Source organism: Pocillopora verrucosa, chromosome 1, assembly GCF_036669915.1.
Source record: "Pocillopora verrucosa isolate sample1 chromosome 1, ASM3666991v2, whole genome shotgun sequence".
Lineage (NCBI taxonomy): Eukaryota > Metazoa > Cnidaria > Anthozoa > Scleractinia > Pocilloporidae > Pocillopora > Pocillopora verrucosa.
The window spans coordinates 29,119,817-29,141,729 of NC_089312.1; the positions used below are offsets into that span (position 1 = coordinate 29,119,817).

Sequence of the window (21,913 nt, forward strand, 5' to 3'; positions counted from 1 at the left end):
AAAGCAAGAAATACAACATCGCTATTAACCCCGAAAAGTTCTGCTCGACTCCGTACGGTACCCACAAACCAAACTAATGGCCTACTTAAGAAGGCACTTTATATGCATCCGTAAAACATTTATTTACACTATTGCGACGGACGAATGCTGTTTTGAACATCGAAAGCTTAGCCTTCTTACATGCTGTGAATTCCGCGGATCTAAAAGCCAAGTTATCTCGCATGAATAACCTCGAAATTTTAATGAGAAAGCTATCGACTTTATTCCAATCCACAATGTCTCAAATAGCGTCAGAAATAAACCAGACAAAGGACATGAAGAAAAGTCGATAAAGGGGAAAAGAATGTAAATTGAAGAGATATGATACAGGTCAAATTGATTTAAATAAAAGTCACGGTTAACCCACCATATTCGCCCTTTAGCTAGTGCTGCCATAAAACCTAAATGAATTTACTCACTCAGCTCCTTCCCACTTCCTCTGAGTATGAGGAACTTTGTATTATTTGAAATGTTGCCGATGTTTTACCTATTTTGTGCGCCTCGGCTGATTAAATCTTCCCGAAGAAATTTTATTATGCCTTCCTTTTAAAGTCGAGAGTTGAGAAACCCGCTGTCAGTTTAAGGCTCAAGCCAAGTGCTTGCCTCAGGCGGTTCGAAACATAGGAACTTTTGACCGCTGAAGTTATTTGCCGCAAGAAAAAAATCTAATTTTTAAAAAGCGAATTGTGTTATCAAAATGCAATAAAACATTGCCCGAATGCCTCCTTAATAGTTGCTTGGAGACAACATTAGTTCTTTGGAAAAGCGTGACACGGTGCCATTGTAAACAGACAAATACTATCGTGATTAAGGCCGTTGTACCCTCTGTTAGGTTAAATAAAAAACCACGCCCCAATAAATCAACACGGCTTTTAATTAAACACTCAGCGCTAAGTGTTTTCTCTTGAGGTAAGAAGTGCGCTCTTGCTTTCAAAATCTCCCAACTAGGATCCTCAAGGATTGTACGGCCTCTTCAAGACTTGATGAAACAATCTCGTTTCAGTGCTTTTATAGAAAGATAAAGTGTGAGGATATTTTGATAAGTCTTAACTCGCGATGATTTCAATAACCATAGAGGATCCGGGTGTTCGCCAAAGATTAATAAAAACCACTCAGTAAAAAAAACGGAAAAGAGCTTTAGGACTTCAAGAATGAGTAGTGAAAACGTATCGTATTAGTTATCCCACACTAGACCGAATAAGTGCAATTTTTTTTATGGGACACAGGGATATTCTCTTCAGAAAAGATCTGAGTCGTTTTGGCAAAGGCCTTAATTTTGAGTTGTGAATCTTGCGGGAGTACAAAGATATAGTTGGAATACAAAAAAGCTTTGTCAATCTACATGTAAAAAACGTCAAAACAATGAACTATGATCTGTTAACCTACTAACGAAGACCAGTGTCAGAAAGAAATCATGATTAGAAAAATATAAAAAATAATAATAATTGGGTAACTTTTTCACTTAATGTTTTCTCACCAGTTGTCACGTGGTTTACATTTTTTTTCTGAGTAGTTTGTCTTCTCTCGGTTTAAATGCATATTTGTATCTTCCTTGTCAGAGGAAAAGCGAAAAAATGATAAATCTTTCCTCTAAGGCTTTATATCAAAATGCAGCAAAGGAAAGTAATGGTCTACATGACGTGCTAACCGACACCAGACACGCTAAATGCACCTCGGAAGCCCGGCGCGGGTTCACCTTCTGGATGTTTCGTAAATTATTACGGTGGAGACCTTAATTACGTGGTACGTTAAAAACGCGACCTTAGTGAAGGGAGTTCCCTATCTACGACTCACAATAAGTACATCCGGTTTGTTGGAGTGATCAAGTAATTCAGGTTTACATGTTATCTTTCCCTTATTTGGTTGACTTGGATCATACACGTGAAGTTTTAAAACTGAGAGTTGGGTGTTCAGGTGGGGATGCCTTCAAAATTAGAGTACTTGGATGTTTAAGGAACCTACCCGCCTTTCTTGATCTGTGAGGCTACTCTCTGATAAGAGATCTACAAGGGAAAAACTGAAATTGTTAGGGTTTTTACGAACACTTAAAAGCTAGTCGATGCTAAAAGGTCACTTTAAGTTTGTAAAGTCTTAAGGACCACTCATGCCACGGCGAAAAAAAAGATGTTTTCAGCTGCACCCACTTTAGCTGTTTATGGACGAGGTCCAATTTTCCCTGTGTTTGACCAATGAAAAGTCAATCTTTAGGTATAGCAGAGTAAAATTCAAAGACGAACATCCAGCTACGACCTGAACTTCCACAAGAGATTAATTACGGGGTTTAACACGACATCCCAAGAAACTCAGCACTCCTGGGCGTCAGTAGTTACAACTTGTTCAAAGAGTTATGACTTCAGCTATCAACAGGCCCGTGGTGTAATTATATACATAAGCAATATCGATATAAATAGGTTGTTACTTGGTAAGAAGCCGATTAAAATAAGAGAGCTGGAATCTAAATGCGCTACAAATAAGGAACATAATTTGCAGACTATCGTGATAAAGATAACTGGCGCATTTAACACCTTACACCCTAACATCAGTATGCATATTCCATACTGTTCTCTATACATTCCTTTAGGGTGCTGACAAGGAGAATTTGTTGAGCAATCAAGAGTTCCTTCCTAACTGTTGATCATTTCCTTTTATTCTCGTGATGACTGCTATCAGAGGTTAATAAGATTACATAACATTCTGTCTTTAGACAAAAAATTTCGTGATGAGGGTGGGAAAGGGTGGGAAAGGCCGGAGTCGTGGTTGTTTCCACGTCACTGCATTAAATAATAATAAAACGTACAACCAAACAGTTCCGAGTTTCAGACATCAAGCGGCGCGGCGTCGTTGTGTTATGTTCTCGATCAGGGCTGTAGTATATAAGGAAAAAAGTAAAGTACTTTTACCAATGTTAGTAATATCACCGTGGAACTACTCAATGATGTAAAAGTACTTTAATTAAGAAACACGATTGTACCAGCTTATTAGATTGTTGATGGATGAATAAACTGAGACAGAATATAGAAAGCAATTTAAGAATGAGTGTCTCCCCTAAAAGAATTCATAACAAGGACTGTCACATTTTACAATGCTCTTTAACTTTCTTTCTCAAGCCACAAAGCTGAAGTCAATAACAGTTCAGTTAAACGTCACGTATTTTGTTCACACGTCCCAAAAAAAGGAGAAAAAGCTCTAAAGCTGATCAGTTAAAGAAAAACTTCTAAGTAAAATTTGCAAGTTAAAATTACATCACGAATTGTATCCTTGTTGCTGGGTAACTGGTGACTGTCCATAAGGGTACCCACAAGGCTATAAGGCCCCAGTACAAGCTCAGAAAGCGCTCCAATTACCTAGGTGCAGTCATAAACTAGGCAGCCAGGGCAGACGTAGATGTTGATCACATATCAGCAACAGATCGGGAAACTGGCAAGTTTTTATTCTCATTAGGTGAGTTTTTTCTGACTTAACAAGAAAATGTTTACTAAGACCTCACAGAGTATATTATTTCTAGTATCAATCGAGAAACAGTTTTGTTATTAATCGAGTGATCCGCGTAAAAATTGCGAGCACAGCGCCCTCAGTCTCCAAACTGATGTTTTCATTAAAAAAAGAAAAGCTTAGGGAAATAAATCGGAGTTTTGACTAAGCAATAATCAAGTTTTTCGTCGTTTTGAGTGATCCTTATTCAGAAAATGATAGAAAGAAAACTTGTTTGCCCTTCGTGTGGGTTAATAAGTTTCCAGCATACAGCTGAAAACAAGTAGATTGAAGTGCCGTGCTATTCTTTCCTTTTTTAACCAGTGTTGCTTCAAATTTCCTGCCCGACGGCACCCTTTTTATCCGCAGCATAATTATGATCGAAACTTATCGCAAAAAATTTGGACTTAACTTTTAATTTTAGGTGTTCAGATAAATTGAAATGATCTTCTTATTTTTCTTGTTTTTTTTAACCCACTTCATTGCTCTCATGCTTAAATTAAAACTTCTTTCTACAGCATATCGACGCCAATTCATGATCATTCTACGAACACAGTTTATTATGACTGTAAATTGACGACTTTATTAAATGTTCGCGACTAACAACTGGATCAGTCTTCTTAAATGTTTAAGTGAAAACAATTCAAATACAAATTCACCACACGCTCTCTATCGGACGTGACCTCGCATTCATTTCTCCTACAAAGCGCCGCAATTTGTCATCCTTTCAATAAAACGTGGTGATCAATTTGTGCCCCTCGGAATTTCTTATCTGTCCAAGTGGCAATAATTTTGGCAGCTATTGATAAAATTGATCACTCGACGGTGTTTGTTACACTTGGCGCACGGGATGACGCACTCGTGAAAGAACATACAACCTGTCATGAAATTCGAGGCTTTCAGACTGAATTACACTTGGGCAACATAAAGGACTCTACAAAGCGCCAATCGGAAAAGCACAAGTTTAAAATTGAAATTTAACCCTGAGCTTCGTAACTTAAAAGAAATTCCCGAGTTGAAAGGAAAATGACTCAATGGGGGTAAATGCGTCTGGAAAAAAAAAAAAAAAAAAAAGGTGACACCACGGAAAAGTATTAAATATCAAGAGGGCTCGCCAACAATAAATGAAACACATTAGGAGCTGTCGTATTTTTTTTTTGCCGAACATCATTACTTGCGTAAAGAATAAGAAAAACAAGATGCTCTTTGGTTATTATTATTTAATCCTGTAGACATACCGACGCGCCTTAAAAGCCGGGAGATGTCATTATTGAATGCAAATTTTCGCCAAATGGGTTATTTCCCACATCAGCAAAATCAGTGATCATTGATAATTTGTTTCTGAGTTTTAATGATATTTTGACTCAAATGAAACGATCGCAAAGGAATGAAAAAAGGAAAACAAAAACAAAAAACAAAAAAAAACAAAACAAAAAACACTTGGGGAAAGAGCCAATGAAACAACCCAATACTCAGTTATTACAATTATATCAATTTTTTGATCCGCATTAGACTCTTCATAACTTTTATAACTCAAACGGTGAGATTACAAACTTGTTGACCTCACACCACGCAAAAAATTAGTCAACAAAGAAAAAAGGCCCAGAAATAGCAAGGAGAAGCAATCTAATCGTATAACAAACTTTTATCTCCCCGGAAGTTTCCAAAATATGTGCCTCGCACCAGAAGATTCTAAATTACCTAGGGGTAAAAAAAGTCCAAAGCGTTTATCAATGAGGTGAACGAATTTCATCGTTCAGCTCAAACCTTTCTGAGTAAAATTTATCACAGCTACAAATATATTATTCATAAATGGAGCATTTCTAACGCCCAACAAGCTCAAAAAGTGGCTGTAAAATCCATGATATACAAAAACGGGGAAAAAAAACGGGTAAAAATGAACAAAACAATCCCTGAAGAAGTCTTTAATTTTAACTTCATTTGTCTGGATTGTTCTGGCAGATCCCCAGTCTTGTTGAAGGGTAAAACTTGATCTCATCCCCTGATTGACTCATTCGATTACTTGATAATCACCGGCAACCCTTTCTTCGATAATTACCTCGATAACTCATTGAATGCCTCTGCCAGTTTGTTTGGATACGGTTGGATGAAAAGTTTGTCGAATTCATCTTGCTAATTGTCACGAGAAGGTTACCAGGGGATGGCAAAGGGAAACAGTAAACAAATAATTCTCAGAGGTAAAAGCTATGTTTCTATGATTTATTTAATGGTGCGAAACTAAGAGCCTTCGTTGTACTAAAGTTAAACTCAGGTAGGTCTCCAATTCATCCATTAGAGCAATTTCCAAAGGTATTTTAGAGTGGTTTGAAAACCCCTCGCTATCCACTCAACCAATTAGATTCGATTGCGACTTGCTCACAGACGTTTTCCTGCGTTTAGCGCTTGGGTGGCAGGTGCATTTAGTTCTTTCAATTGTTATTGGCTCATGGACTTGATAACGTGTGAAATACACGTCACATAGTTCATTATCATTTCAAAGTGTGTGATTCCCTGATTTATGTACTTTGTTCTTCATTAGGTGACGTTTTAAGTTTGCTAAGCTTAACTGACAGTTTCCCATAACCAGGTCTTGTCTCACTAGACAGTCGAGCGTACCTGTCGATCCCTAAGGCTAAAATTTACTACGCTGAAAGAAAATATTTCATCAGTAACAAGGAAAAAGTCAACGGCGACGATTCCTGTAGCACACTTGTCTGTAGCATGATATCGCGCAACATTGCTACTGCGTTTTATGCCTTCCTCACCTCTTGCTCTTTTTTCCCTTCATCATCTCACCAGACCTTATCAATGTCGTGGAGAACTTTGATCAACCTATATATATACATATATAATAAGAATAAAGAATGTTAAAAAATATATAAAAATTATTTAGAGTAAGATTATTTTGGGTTAACAGTTTTATTCATCAACGTATTTTTTTTTGGTTCATTTAGTGTTATTCATCATGTATTTAGTGGTTTGTTTAAAGGTGTTGGGTATTCTTTCATTAACTTACTCATCTTATCAGTTTAATTCATGGTCACATTCTGTAGTCAGAGATACATATGATCATCATCATAATAAAATTAGGCGTTAGCTGAGTCTTTCTTTAATAAGACCAAAAACTTTCTCCACTGATAAATTACAACTAGGTCATTAGACGGGACTAATGTTGGACGAACGCTAGTTTGGGGACCAATTAGTCTTGCTCTCAAATTGAGCTGTGAAAAGGGAAGGCAAAGATTTTATTAGTTTATTTAATGCTATAGAGTGCTTTCAGCCGGCTTACCCCCGGAATAAAGAACCTCAGTTAATTGTAGGCTGTGGAAATCTCACACTTTATATCTCCGAGTTGCATTTTGAATAATTTCCAGATCTCATTAAAACTTAGTTCCTTCCATTACTTTGTCTTTTTTCAAACCCTTTGTTTCCTGTTTTTCATCTTAAGATTTCCGATTCGTACACTTATACTACCTTAAACTTAACTTTTTTCACACAAGTTTAGGCAAAACTGTTTCCTTATTCCTTGTTCGGTTGTTTCTTGGTCAGAGGACCTTTTTTCATTATCGTTTCAAAGAAAACTACATTTTTGTTTCGATTACAAACACTTCGGGACTTTCTTTGATCTAGGCAGTCTGACCAGTTAAAACCACCTGCCTATGCATAACCAAACATGTTCAATGCAGCAAAGAAAATTCTAATTGACTTCATCACCTTCAATATAGGTAACCTTGAGTTGTAACAGTGGTAAAAGTCGTAAGAGAGTAGTGAAGAGTTGCAAGTGAACGATTAAAAGATCGTTGATATGTTGTCAGAGAGAACCACCCCCCTTCCCCTTCGGTCCCGCCCCAACCTTAGAGACAACTTAGATCTGTTTGGTAAAATATTTCTTTATTTGAGCAAGAACAGTACCTGCTCTTCGTTTAAGGCCGGTCACGCGAACATCTTAGCGTCATTTCGCTACCGTTAGAGGATAAGCTCTTGGTCTCCTTCGGCGACAAAGGCTCTTTCTCACACAGAACTATCTCGACAATTTTAATACTACATGACGCCACTACTTGACTCCACATCAAGAATTACCGATGTTCAATTCTAACTCATCTGTCTCGGCTGTTATCTGCTAATCGCCGAGAAAATCACGATATCTTGTTCGTTTCCTTCGACAAGAAAAGTTACGCTAAAAAATGAGGAAACCTCAAAATATTTGTTTGACAAAGTTAATTATAAAAAAGGCAAAAGCGGAAGAATGTATACAAAAGGAAAGGGTATGACAAATAGCGATCAAGAAATTTGAATGATATAAGCTTATTATTATAAGACGCAGAAACTGTGATTAAAAGTTTCTAAGGTTCAATTGTAAATGCTTACCGAGCCAAAGTTTACCTGACTAACCGCAAATCATTCCCTGAAATGCAAAACAAAGCAAAAGTCTTTGCAGTCTTTTCAGAGATTTGGGGATGGGATAATTTAGCAGTTTCCTAGATCAACAGTTTCGTTCAGCATCTGTAATTGTTTGTTACTTTAGACATTCCTCTGAAGGAAAGAAAAATTTTCGCAATCTATGAAATCCAATCCGAAGGCTGAGATAAATTTGATAATTCCCTTTTAATGAATTTACCACAAACTCGTTCTTTTCGTGCGTTTAATGGTTTAAAAATATATCTTCCGAGTCTTTTTCCGGTTTAACTGAACACATCTCAGCGCGATTAAAGAGTGAGTCAGGTTAGAGTTCATCGTATGTGATCATCAGATAAACTGGAGATAATTCTATTTGACATTAAATTTGTGCAGTTTCAAAGCAACAGCAAAGATCGCAACCATTTATCCCAAACGAAAATGTTGCGCTTATCTCTTCAACTTTGCGCGTGTGCGACTAACTACTCTCGCATGTCCAAGTCAGAACGGCATAATATCGAGATTTAGCCAAGCCTAAGAGCGTGACTCCAGTTGGTTTATTTTAAAGCCCTTCAGTTTATCAGAACTCGTCAGTGGCTGTTGAAGAGTTTATTCACGAAAATTAAGGGGACACTCATTTATTAAACAATGAGAGGGTTATCATCTTTTTGTAGCTTATTTATGTTATATGCTTTTGTTTAAGTTTAACAACGAAATCGAAAAGGCTCGTATGATCGCTTGATGTTGAGAATCTCGATCCGAAGATCAAAGGTTTCAATCCAAAGGCGCAAAAATGATTTAATAAAGTAACCTTCACTTGTTAAACAGCGTAGGGACCTCTTTGAAGTTTACTTAGGGATTAAACAAGTTTAACGCTTTATTGTCCTCATCAATTTATTCTGAGTTTGTAGCTGCTGATTTGTTTCTTGCGCGTCACTAAGCCCAGAAAAATGAAATGATTTTTGTTGTTTTTTCCTCTATTTTTTTTTCTTTTTAGATCATTTTTGATCTGATACATCTTAACTTTACCCGGCAACGAAAACACAAGAGCGCATCGACTTGAGCTGCAAAAATCGGAAGAGGTTAGTTGCAGTCCGGCACTAGGTGTGGAACATCCTGGTGAGCTCTCTTTGACTCTGACACTAATCAAACATTGTGACAAGACGCCTCATCATCACGTACTCTATCTCCATAATCAAAGACATTGATATGAACATGTCAAACAGTTAATTTAAAAACCAAAGGAGCGCAAACCATCAAGCGGAGTGTTTACACAGACTACAGCTATATTATTTTCATTTGAAAAGCCGTGCTTAATCTAGCGGAAGGTCACTTTGTAGGAACAAGGTGACTTGTACACGTCGCAAACAATTAGAGATAACCGATCATCAACGCTTGGCATTTAGGATCACGAAAAAGAACCCTGATAAAGTAAGAGTAATCCATACTACTTGATAACAGCCTCGTCGCAAGAACCAGGGAAACGGAAAAGACAACTGGCCCTCATTACGAAAAGGTTAAGACGCTGAAAAATTCAAGTTCAGCTTTCTTTGGGTGTGTAAGGAAGTTTATAGGATCCATAAGGCCTGACGCTGTCAAAAATGGACTACAACAACACAACACGCTCACCAAACGTAACTTACCCTGGGATAGGCACAACTTTTCCTCCTTCTGATAAACTCTTTCGATTTCTCGTCGCTTCTCTGATAATCATCGTCATCACTGGTAGTGTCTGTGGAAACTTACTCGTTTGCCTAGCTATTGGACTTAACAAACGCCTTCGAAAGACAACCAACTACTTCATTTTCTCCTTGGCCATCTCTGATCTCTTGACTGCATTGTTTTCCATGCCTTTCGACGTGGAAGGTGACTTTACGCAACATCAGTGGAGCAAAGGTGAGTTCATGTGCAACTTCAGGGTGTTTATGTACCTCATCGCCGCGCCGACTTCAATACTGAACTTGATGGCGGTCAGCTTGGACAGGTTTTTTGCCATTAGCTGGCCGCTGAAATATTGCACCGTGATAAATCCCAAAATAGCCTTGCTGGTCATAGCTGTAATATGGCTGTACACCCTACTATTCACGACCGTAGGAATGGTTTGCTGGCCGTATTACGAGCACAGTGTGGTGAACGGTCAATGTTTCTTCAACATTGACCCGTATTACTCAGCGGTTAATTCGGCTGTTAATTTCATTTTACCAACTGTGATTATGTGTGTGATTTATTTCAACATTTACACGATTGCTCGAAAACATGCTAAGCGAATCGCTAAGCAAGAGGCGAGTTTTCCAACGGTGTTGTCCTGTTCCAACGAAGACTCAGGAGCCATAACATCAGAGAAGAAACGCATTTCAAAGAACATTAAAGCGGCTAAGACTATCGCTATCATTGTGTCCACTTTTCTACTGTGCTGGATGCCGCTGACTCTAACCTCGATGATCGTTGTGTTTTGCGGCAAAAAGTGTCTTGTGGGAATCAATCTGCAACTGTGGAGGGTATTCCTTGTGTTGGCATACACGAATTCGGCAATGAATCCTATTTTGTATTCTTTCTTCAACAAAGAGTTCCGCGAATCGTTTCTAAAGCTATTTAAACTACAGTTTAGATTTCGCTAGAGCTGCTTGCCTAAGCTATGTAAATATCGGTTGTAGCGAACTTAACACAACAAGTAAATGAAATAGTAACCATAAGCAGACTCTTCTTAAGAATCAATGGTAAAAGAGCGCCTTTCAGCCGCGCCGCATTGTCAAATGTGCAGTTAGCCACCAAAAAAACGCTAAGTTATGTAAGGTAAGAGGCGCTTGGTTAACAAATTGGAGGAAACAATATGTACATAAAGAATACGGAAGAGTAAAATAAATAACAAAGTTATTAAGTCTCGAGAGAAGGTCACGATACGTGAAAGAGTGAGACAGCATGTATTACTTCCGGTAAAGATTGAAGAGGATAGAGATCTTGTTAAAAGATCACTTTTAGTGCTGGAAATACGCTCTGCTTGGTTAAGTTACCTTTATCTAGGTTGACTTCAATTGTTTTATTTAAACGATGTGTTAAAATGTAAATTAATAAACTTCATAAATCCATTCCGCGGTCTGTTTGTTAAATATTATCATAAAGGGAGTTGGCTAGATCACGGCAAGTCCGTAAAATAGAAAGCTGAGCCGTCGTTTCAAATAAACAGAGCAAAAAGTAAATTACAACTGAATTTTAAACATATCGAAACCATAACTTTTTTGCAAATTTGCAACTTGGTAAAATGACTTGTGATAAGTTGTGGCTTGCTGTCAAAGAAATTACATTCCTAAAGGTCGAAAAACATTTCAAACCCGAAAGAGAAATCGGGCTCGGTTATTACAAAAAGACTCCCCTATTATCAAAAGGAAATTTTTGTGTGCAAGGTATTTCTGTTCTATAGAAAGTCACATAGCATTGTTTGAATTTCCGACGAGTTACTTACTCGGCCATAATTTTGACCACACTACCACCACCAAATGCAAGAGATATTACACCTTACGATGTGCTATGTTGTCTTTTAACCATTAAAAACTTTCACTAGAGGACTATTACTCGTTTTAAATGCGTTACACGTGTTTACAAGTACCTTTCACAGGTTAAGTATCATTGTATAACTTACAATAGGAGATGGAACATTATATTTTCGAGTGGCGCTTGGGCAGAAATTTTCCTTGGCTACTCAAGTTATCATCTCAATCAAGTTTAACAGGTTTTTTTCGGCTATGAACCAAGGCTAGAATCCTTGTTACAAAAGTATTCAATAAATGAATAATAATAATCTCAAAAACAATACCTGGGAGAAATTCCTCTTTGAGCACTCTTGGGAGTGAAAGGATCAGGAGGTGCCGATTTTTTTGCCACCCACTTGGAGCACAACCCAGCCCCAGAAAGGAAGATTTTTTTGCGCGAAACGAAGAGCATCCATCTCTTAAACGTGTACGAAGTACTCTATATTTTTGACTTCGCGTAAAAGAGAAAACGCACAAAATTACATCTAACTGCACAGACCTTGGACCAGCCATTTCAAGGTAACAACCTGATATAACGCTAAGTATTCGTTGATAACAATCACTAGTAATAAATCAACCATTTGTCGTCAACACTGATCTCGAAAGTGATCTATAGAAACATCATCCATTGAGTCCTCAACAAACATTGACGTTAAGCTACGTTGGAAGTACTCTGATGCTCAATTTTTGACTGTAAAACTTCACGAAAATACGTATGCACATTTAAGACCACGAATACTCGTACTTTTCTGCACCTGAAACTAGAAAGACAACTTGACAAGCCAAGATTAAAGATGGCGCAGATAGAGAGTCGAGTCAAATTTTGCGAAACCACTTACGCAATAGTCAAAATCTGCGCAATTTTGGCCATGACAAAGATCAAGTTCAAGTTTTCTCCCCTGGCAAATCTTTGTCGAGGTTTAGTTGGAAAAATGACCAAGCCATAAAGAGTCTCAGAATCCTTTTTTCTAAGGATTCAAATAAATTAGAACATTTTTTTCCTTGCTGGAATTCTAAAAACTATTACCAGTGTTGTTGTTTCTCTTCTTTTCGCTCTGCCCTTTTGTTCTCAGGTTCTAAACAACCGCGCCCTGACATTTTCATTGGTCTGCTTGCAGCAAGTTTTTACGGGGATTTATTTTGAGAAATTCTTTTTCGATTTAGCGAGAACATCTTCTGCAACCCTCGCACAATGTTCATGCTTTAAAATAGTTCACCCCAGGTTGAACGGCTTATCTGGAAAAAATTCCCCGCCATGTGTAGAACCAGATTATCGCAGTAACTGATTAAGATAAGCAAAGTATTAAAAAATAACATAAAATCCATCACGTTCTTCACAACATTCCAATCAAGTTAGCTCGATAGTAGGATTTTATTGAATTTCGCCACGTACGACCTAATCAAGTGCAGCAGTCAATATTGATGTCAGCAGACTTCTCAGATGTCTTTTCCATCAAATGAATGTGCAACGATCCATCTCTGTAAAATTTAGAAAAAGACAGAGTTCACGCTCAAAATGTTTCACGCATAAATAAACAACAACAAATTCTGTGTAGCAAACTACATTTGCATGAAACATCTGTTTGTGACTTTTCCTCAAATATTTAACCACTAAACTTGGCCAATAGAACAAGGAAAAGCGGGTCAATACTTGAAAAAAGGTGTATTACCCCATTGCCCACAATCTTCAAATGCTTCAAACTGTTCGGTCCAAAGCCGATTTTTACGATTACGCAGGTCAGTATGCGAGCCGTTAAGAGTGAACGCAGAGCAAGCGACCTCTGATACAATTGCTCCCAAGGGACTCTTATTTCGCTTGCACTCTGCACAATGACCTGAGTCATTCATGTTGCACATTATAGATGTTAGGAAAGAGAACAGGGTTTCCAGAAATGGACGAGGCCGTTCCATCAACATCAGTTAGGGAGTCATCATACACTAAAATAAGGGTGTGACAAGTGTATCTTCAATGTGTTTTGTGAACAAACTCAACTAAAATGTTTTCCATAGCCTCAGCAGAGAAGGACTAAAAGCCCAGAAGTGATATTTGCTATGCCAATGCAACACAATAATGTAGTCCAACCCCGACAGCACCACATTTGACTGAAACCCGAACCAAGCAGGAACAGGACTTGAGAGTGTCTTGTTCGAGGCAATAAACAAGGATGATAATCAGAATTCACATGAGCGCCAATTGAAGGTTTGAACTGAAAAAAAAAAGAAAGAAAAAAATCGCTATTTGGCTTGCAACCAAACCTCACCTTCTAATGTGAAAGGTCCCTATAATTTCTGCTTGCCCTTTTGCCATGGGTGGTATATCTTCAAGAACTACCTGTGGCGATAATAAGAGAACGATATTTATCGTGAGTTTTGATTTTGGTGCTGGGAAATAAGGGCCTACATTTATACTACGACAACGGTATAAAACGCATGTCGACTGCGTTTTGTAAAACTAAAACGAAAATTATCATTGTACAACGGCCAATCCGAAGAGAGGAAATTATAACAAGGACCAATCAAAATTCAAAGTGAAAGTAAATTTCCCGAAGTGCTGGAAACTTGAGTGATCACGCCATGATTGGTTTGAATCGTGCATCTATTTAGCTTAGAGAGTATGGTGACTTTTCTATATCAATCACAGATCTAAGTAAGGCAAAGCCAATGCAAGTAAGATTCAATGAGATGTCGCTAAAATATGATATGCAAAAGAAAAAACTCAGAGATGACTCCACCAAGTCTTGATCATGATTTGCCTTATGCCTCTGCCATGACCCAGTTGCGACTTAAACACGTGTTGGACACCCCTTGGATACGTGTTGAGCACGCCTTGGACCTGACCTAGTTACCATTGTCTCATGACTTTCAAGACTCGTTTTCTGACATTATTGGATCACGAACTTGAATGCACAAAGCGATAACAAATGCGTCATTACATGAACACGACTAGGCTACGACATGGCAACGACGCTTAACCACGTCATGATCACAACACACACACCATTTAGTCACCACTTGTTCACGACTTGGTCAGGGCTTTTTTTCATGACTTGTTGTAGGTCAGGTAGATGGCGTCACGAATTTGCGACATAATCACGACATGGCACAGGCAAGGTAGCGAATGAGCCTCGCAAAGTGATGACATGCTCGCCAATTTTTAAAAACATTGTCAACATATGATCACCTCCTCGTTACCAAAGGTAGCGACTTTTTTAATGATTTTCTCTGTGACTGTATTACTCCTTTAAGTGATTAGCTATTTAACAAGCAAACTGATAATACAGAGTATCACTAAGAGAATTAAATGACAAGTCAAAGCGGTAATGATCTTCCTTGCAGGTAATAATCGTGGCCCTGATGGCAAACGGATCTTTACTCGTCATCTGTGCCCCTTTATTTTCTCTTACTATTAGTCGTACCCGCTCACCAACGAAAATTGTGTCAGTTTCGCTAGCGTCCATACCAGTGAGTGCGAAATAGCGACGGTGATTAAATTTGATTTCTTGAGTTAAAACCTCAAGTTGTCGTCTGCCAGATAGCACCCTGATTAAGACTTAAAGCAAACCAAATTACCTAGCCAGGAGCATGCTATCCACTCACCTTAGCTACAAGAGTCTTTCCAGCATTGTTAGCCATGTCGTCATCCTCTTCATATACAGATAAGCAAACAGTCTCCTACAGAAAGAAACAGGGCATCATCGCAAGGGATTCCGACTGAACTTTCAACCAACTAAGAATAAAGCCTTCTACTCAACTACTTTTCTGAACCCTTTAACTCCCAAGATCTGATTGTTAATTTTCCCCTCTAGCTGCTACACCTTTCCTTCTAAATTAGTTATGAGAATTTGGTGTTAGATCAAGATAACAACTTCTACCTGATAAGGTTTGAGTATTCTCATTACTGGATTGCTGGATAATGTATATATATTATAGGGAGAAGCTACACGTTAATCGCGTCTGGAATTTAAAGGATTAATACACCTTTCGGTTTGATGCTATTAACGTCTGGGAGTGTAAGACAAAAACCGGTCTTAAACGTCTCCAAACAGTATTTTAAAAACCATATGACCAGATATGAAGAGAGTAAGGAAGGAAAAGAAAATCAAACCTGATTGTCCACAGAGGTTGTGAAATTGTGTGTTTTTCGTAGCGGTATGGGAGAGTGCTTGGGGATAATTGGACACAGACGGGCCTCTGCCTCTTCGAGCTGTAAAAAAAATCACGCGAAAATGTTAAGGATCACACAAATAGAGGAAATGATGAATGGAAATCACAACACAAGAATAGCTGAGTGGCAGATTGCGACAGTCTCACGGCATTAAGCGCATATCGCACAACGCAAATTCAAAGCACAGCGAAAGAAATTCAGCATTTGGGTCAACCAGTCTTGAATTTCCTCAGAACCACGATGCTAAATCTGTGAAACATCGGGTTTATAAAATCCAGGGTCAGGGTCAAGAGTCTGCTGCATCATCTTCACTGTATTTTGCAGGCAACTGGTATGCCGCCTGCTGACTATTATCATGATCGTTTTGCTGCCTGTGGAAGCCAAGCCAACTGCTCTACTTACCATCACACTAATAGCCTTTGACGTGCATTCCGCCTCTATATCATCATTTATCTGTTCTTCTCTTCCTTGAAGTAACGACGCCTTTAAAAGTCACCAAAAAAAAGAGAAGATAATTACAATCTCTTTGGTGAAGGGGATTACGCTACATTGGGTCAGATTTTATTACCTGTATAGCAGCACCATATGCCAACACACTGTCTGGATCAATTGTCTGACAAACTTCTTTTTCTGCAAAATACTCTTGAACAAGCTGCTTGATTTTAGGAATACGTGTGGAGCCACCTACCAAAACAACCTGTAAAAGAAAATTAATAAGTTACCTTTTCAGGGGTCAAGAAAGTACATTATCATGCAGAATTCGTTCTTTCACAATCAAATAGAAACCACCGCACTATTGAGACTTGAGTCCAGAGGCCGAGTAGTGGGGAGGACTCTCACATTAAAAATTGGTGATCATGAAGAACAGCTCCCTGAAAAAAACCTGTCAGCCGACCGATGGCCAAAAGGTCACCGACAGGCTACTGACAGGCCGCCGACAGGCTACCGACAGGCTACCAATTGGCGACATATCGAGGATTAAGGTCCAAAACAAAACTTCGACTGAACTGTAAATATCCGCTAAATGTTGAACTTAAGTAAACTGCATACGTTGAATCACTTCTGAAATGAGTAGCTACCGCAATTTAACGACAACATTTCTGTAGGCCTACAGTTTTTCAGGAAGAAGTTCTAAGCAATTACCCAACGATGACGAGGAATATTTGAAATAAAAAAGAGTTGAAATTATCATGGTACTTCAAAATTTGCCAGTAATCATACCTGATCTATGTTGTTTCTACTGATATTTGCTGTGGAAAGAACTCGGTCGATGGAGGAAAGACTTTGTTGGAATAAACTCCAACAGAGGGATTCAAACCGAGCTCTGTAAGGAAACAAATAAAAAAGTTGATGTACTGCAGTTTTACTACAGAGCTCCAAGCTGAGAACTATTTTGTCAGTATAACAAATAGGAAAAAAAATTGGCGATCAAATTTCCAGCTTAGGAAGCCAAATTTTGCCTTTTTCTTCTTTGCTGTCTAAGTATTTAGCTTTAGGATTATGGATTTTCTGTTGTAAAAAGGAAACTTTGGAAAAGTGGAGCTTGGAGCTCTGTTTTAGGTGATGTTCAACGGGGAAATTTAGGAGAAAACACGGTTAATGATCCATTTTTTTTTAATTTTCGACACAGCTCTTAAACTGATATTCTATTTCCTTTAATTTCGTCTAACAATAAGAGTAAACTCCATCAAAGACTAGCTCCAATTTATGCTTAACAAATGAAAAATTAAACCAAGTTGTAACTTTAATCGTGGATAAGTATAAACCACCTTATTGGACAACTGGCCCTTTGTCTTACAAAGACAAAATGACTATGCGTCACTTTTCAATACCTGGATACTTTGGTGTTCATGTCAATCCCTTCACAGAGTGACTCGATGGCACAAGTTGCTGTATCCCTGGATGACAGAATATGTTTTACAGTTCTCTGCACTGGCCCTTAGTTTGGCCAATTGCTCTGGTATTGCTTCTGACATCTAGTTTCCACTGTCTGCAATAAAATAAAAAACATGAATTACAATTTTCTGAGCACAAAATAGGTAGTATGGCAGCTGGCAAATCTAGTATGAATCAAATTGCTGTGAATCAAAACATTTGCAATCGGTTCAAATTATCTTTGCAAACCTAAGCCACTATTTTCTATGAGCAAAAAGAACAGAAACCTTTGAAACTCTGCAGCAAGATGATGTGCAAGTAACTCATCAAATTTTCTTCCACCCAAGGCTGTGTCACTTTCTGTTGCTATCACTCTGTACATTCCACCATTGACAACCAAAACAGTGACATCAAGAGTAGTTCCTCCAAGTCTATAAACAAGTACCCTCCTGGTGATATAAAGCAAATCTGAACAATGATTTTAAGAATTAAAGCTTTACATCAGAAAATCAATTTATGGATTGAAAATAACGCCATCTTGCCAAAGTTTTTATTTAAGTTACTATTAAAATAGGCATCTATGTCAATTTTTGAAAATACAGATCAATTCACAGTAATGAAATTATACTTGCTTTCAGCTACCTCACTCTTAAGATATTTTAGATACTACTGTGACAGTAAAAAATTGAAAAGGCATTTACTATCAAAAGAAGGAAAATCAAAAGTTTGCTTTTTTCAAAAGAGTTTCCAAGTGAACCTATTATGTTTATGTTTGGTCTTTTTTTATATACACCATATCCCCACTCCCACATGTATCTGATCAAACAGAGAACATAATAAAAAAAAACACCCTGTGATAATACATCTGACTAGCATTTTAAAAGAAACCAGACCCTTCTACAGCTGCCATATTTGATAACATCATCATACCTTAATGAGGTGCGATCATTTTGTCCAATGTCTGTTAAGGGAGAGTAAAAGCTAAGTTTATCAATTTATTTTTAAAAGATAGCTATAAAAATGACAACTCAGTAAATGAAAAGCCTTGATAAAAAATGAGAACTTTTCATTTCGTAAGTAACTTATTGATTGAAATGGCTTTAACAGTCAACTCACAGAATAAAATATCACTTCTAATTATTAAAATATAATATCCAAAATCACTATTGCTAGTTGCTGTAAAAGGTACATCTAAACCCACCAAAAAATGCTTAGAGATACCCACAATAAATTTGCATTCCATTGAGGAGGGGAGGGAAGCTACATATCAGTAATTACTCATTGGTACGCAAGTACCCTAACAACCACTAAGCTTTCAACAGTTTTCTTACCCTGAATTAAGATTTATAAGGACAGAGCACATTAAGCATTCTTCCACTAGTCGTAGAACACCACTGCTGGGCAGTGAATGTCATTTGACCCATGATCACTGAAAAAAAATTCCTGTTCACTTTACCATAGGCCAGTGCTGCTGCCGCTGGTTGACTTATAACACGAAGCACATCAAAGCCAGCATCTTCTGCAGCCTCTCTAAAAAAAAAATGTCATACAACTGGTTCAATACCACATGTAACAAACTGCAATAAACTGCTGCTTATACGCCCTGGCTGATACAACCTCATAAGGGGTTTTAGGAGGGCTTATAAACTGAGGGCCTTAAATCCAAGGGGACCTATATCCTGAATAAAAAAAGTGCTTTGAAATGAGCTACAGCAGTGCTGATCATGATACATCTACTGTTTTTTTAAATTAAGATTCAAAATGTCATTATATGCCCCTATTGATTGAGTGGGAGGGCCAGACAGAAAATATTTTGCTCCAGGTCATGACAGATGGACTTCACTGTACTTGGTCTGTGCTTCATAACCAAGATCCAAATATTTTCCTGTCTCACCCAACCAAACTGAGTCAATAAGCATTTTTTCATATGACCACTAGATGTTGAAAATTTCAGGTACATGCAGCAACAAAACCCCCCCAAAAATTCTGCAATTAAAACTCTTTTTTTGGAAGTTAGAACACGACACTTCCCTATTTTTTGAAACATGCTCCTTTTTTCCTCATTTCTGTTTTCCATCAAGTTTTGCAACAAAGTAAGGGAGTGCAGCAAGACTGGATGGCTTTTTCAGGAGCCGCTCACGTCAACACTTCCCACCCTTTACATGTTAGCTTTCACTAAGGTTTTTTGGGATTGCATTAAGTTGAAGCAATACTAGCAGTAAAGCATTGAAAAATTACTTTAAAGGTGTTTTATAATAAAGTTTTAGTTAATTTACACAAGAGTTGACTATTAAAAAGAAGTAATATATTAATTGTTCTACAAAATTTTTTTAAAGGTTCTGTTTGAAGGAAAAGCTTGAAAGGGGGGTGTTATATATGGGGTAGGGGGTGCAGTTATGATCAGATGTATCTTTTGTTTACAGGTATATGGGCCAATACCAGGAGAGGTGGTTGGGAGCTTATAAGTAAGGGGAGGGAGAGGGGGTCCTATAAGCTCCCGTTTACATTATACATTTAAAGTTGTACAAGCACAGCATAAAATCTAAACAATTTCAGTGGATGTGAATATGTGCACGTCATCTAATGCCATACAATTTTAGAACTTCTATCTTGGATCTTGAAATTAAGAGTTGATTAATTCACCTGATCTCTGTTTTCTGTTCATTGCTAAAGTGTAAAGGTGCAGTGATAACGCCTTCTTCAATGTCATTTCCACCATTAGCCTGAGAATTTCTGTGCAAATAAAAAGTCTCTAAACTCAAATGTCACAGACATGCAATAAAAGAGATCAAACACTTCAATATGAAGTTAAAGTCGCCACTCAAGTAAGGAGGTAAGGTCAACCAAGGATAATCAATTCTTGTGATAAAAAATGACAAAATTATAACTAAATGTACCACAGGATTTCATGTCAAGGCATTTACATCTAAAGCACTTCGCCCTTGATCAATTTAGATTTCATAATATTCAGCTAGGCTCATGCCTTCATTATAAGTTTATAATACTACTGCAGTATATTCAGTATGATTGTGTGTCGAGTTTGAACATCGACTGATTTTATCATCAACAACTGTGACCTACCTAAAAGTTTCTCAAAATCATCGTAGATAACTTCTTTAGGAGAAAACAGAGTGTGTTTTTCATTCAGCTGGACCTTCCTAAAGGGCTTTCCATCTTTATCAACAATCTGATGACGAATTCAAAAGTAGTACAATAGAGCCATAACTTCCAACCAGAATTATCTCAACTCGCATTTTTGAAAATTCCACTACAGATCAACTTACAATCAAAGATTTACTGAAAACCCTTGTCTTGAATCAAGTTGTAACACCCGCAGTCTGCTAGCAGATAATTCAACTCAGATTTCCTCCGTAGTTGGTGTTATTCTGGGTCAGTTGCAGCTGGGTCTTTTTTTTCAAGCGAATATGAAAAACCCCATATTCTGGGATTTTCCGGAGACAAACCGTCACTTGCTGAGACTTCCTCAAAAGATCACAATCTCCTCAACTATTTACATTTTCAGGAACTAACAGATGTTCACGGCCGCAATTTGGGCAAAAAAGTTAAAAACATACAAAATTGAAAATATTTCAAATTTCTATCAATTACAAATGAATGAACTGAATTTGAATATCCGTCAGGCCTCAAACAAGTGGAGTACCCTATGCCTAGTAAGCATTCACAGGTCTTAAATGAAGGTTTATATGTTCCTACATTTAACCACATCTTAGGTTGTTCTCAATGAGGCATCAATCCATAGGAAGATGTTTTATTGGAGGAGAGGTCTCTGTTTAATTTTTCAGTTATTTCCCTTACAACCAGAATCTTGAACCTCTTGATGAACTGGTATCATCAGAAAACCTGGAAGTTGTCAGTCATCACATATTCATTCCAAACTATGCATGATCATGCGATACGACGTCACTAATTAGCATTCTGTAATCATAATTGCACATGACTAATGGAATTCCTTAAAATTCAGTGATTCCCTTGTTTGATGAAACAGCTTCATGTGACAATAGCGATTTTTTATAGTATGTTTCTCTTCCTGAAAATAAATATTATTATGCTGTACAAAATCGTGTTCCCTTCTACCAGAGAGCTGCCCCCCATAAACACCTAACTATGAACTTGAATGAAAATAGTTGAGGTATTTTCTCCAAACCACATCTGATTCTGGCTGTCTTCACTTGTTTACACCTCTTATCACTGCATTGAGAATTTAACAGATAAAGTATTACTCCTCTGTTATTCGTAAACCTGCAACTATTGTGCTCACTAGGGAGAACAATGAATTCTCACCTCAATCCAATTATTTTTCATGCTCTTGAGCCATGGTATTCTTTGAATGCGAATAAGCCCTTGCTTAGCTGTAAGACCAATTGCCTAGAAGATAAAAGCTCACATTATGATTATAATATCACCAGAATTCTAACGTAAG

At 37.7% G+C, this 21,913-nt stretch overlaps 2 protein-coding genes and 1 pseudogene across 2 annotated transcripts in view; 1 reads left to right on the forward strand and 2 right to left on the reverse strand.

Annotated features, from left to right (window-relative positions):
• LOC131780881 (histamine H2 receptor) overlaps nucleotides 1-21,913 on the reverse strand; it is a 37,079-nt gene that overhangs the window by 9,101 nt on the left and 6,065 nt on the right.
• LOC136276717 (histamine H2 receptor-like) lies at nucleotides 3,398-10,978 on the forward strand. The gene is made up of 2 exons (XM_066174286.1): nucleotides 3,398-3,480; nucleotides 8,903-10,978. The coding sequence occupies exon 2, from the start codon at nucleotides 9,507-9,509 to the stop codon at nucleotides 10,521-10,523; it is 1,017 nt and encodes a 338-aa protein (XP_066030383.1). The 5' UTR covers nucleotides 3,398-3,480; nucleotides 8,903-9,506; the 3' UTR covers nucleotides 10,524-10,978.
• LOC136279093 (heat shock 70 kDa protein 14-B-like) overlaps nucleotides 11,188-21,913 on the reverse strand; it is a 10,961-nt pseudogene continuing 235 nt past the window's right edge.

Coding starts and splice junctions, on each gene's coding strand:
- LOC136276717 (XM_066174286.1), top strand. CDS start 9,507: ATGGACTACAACAACACAACACGCTCACCAAACGTAACTTACCCTGGG.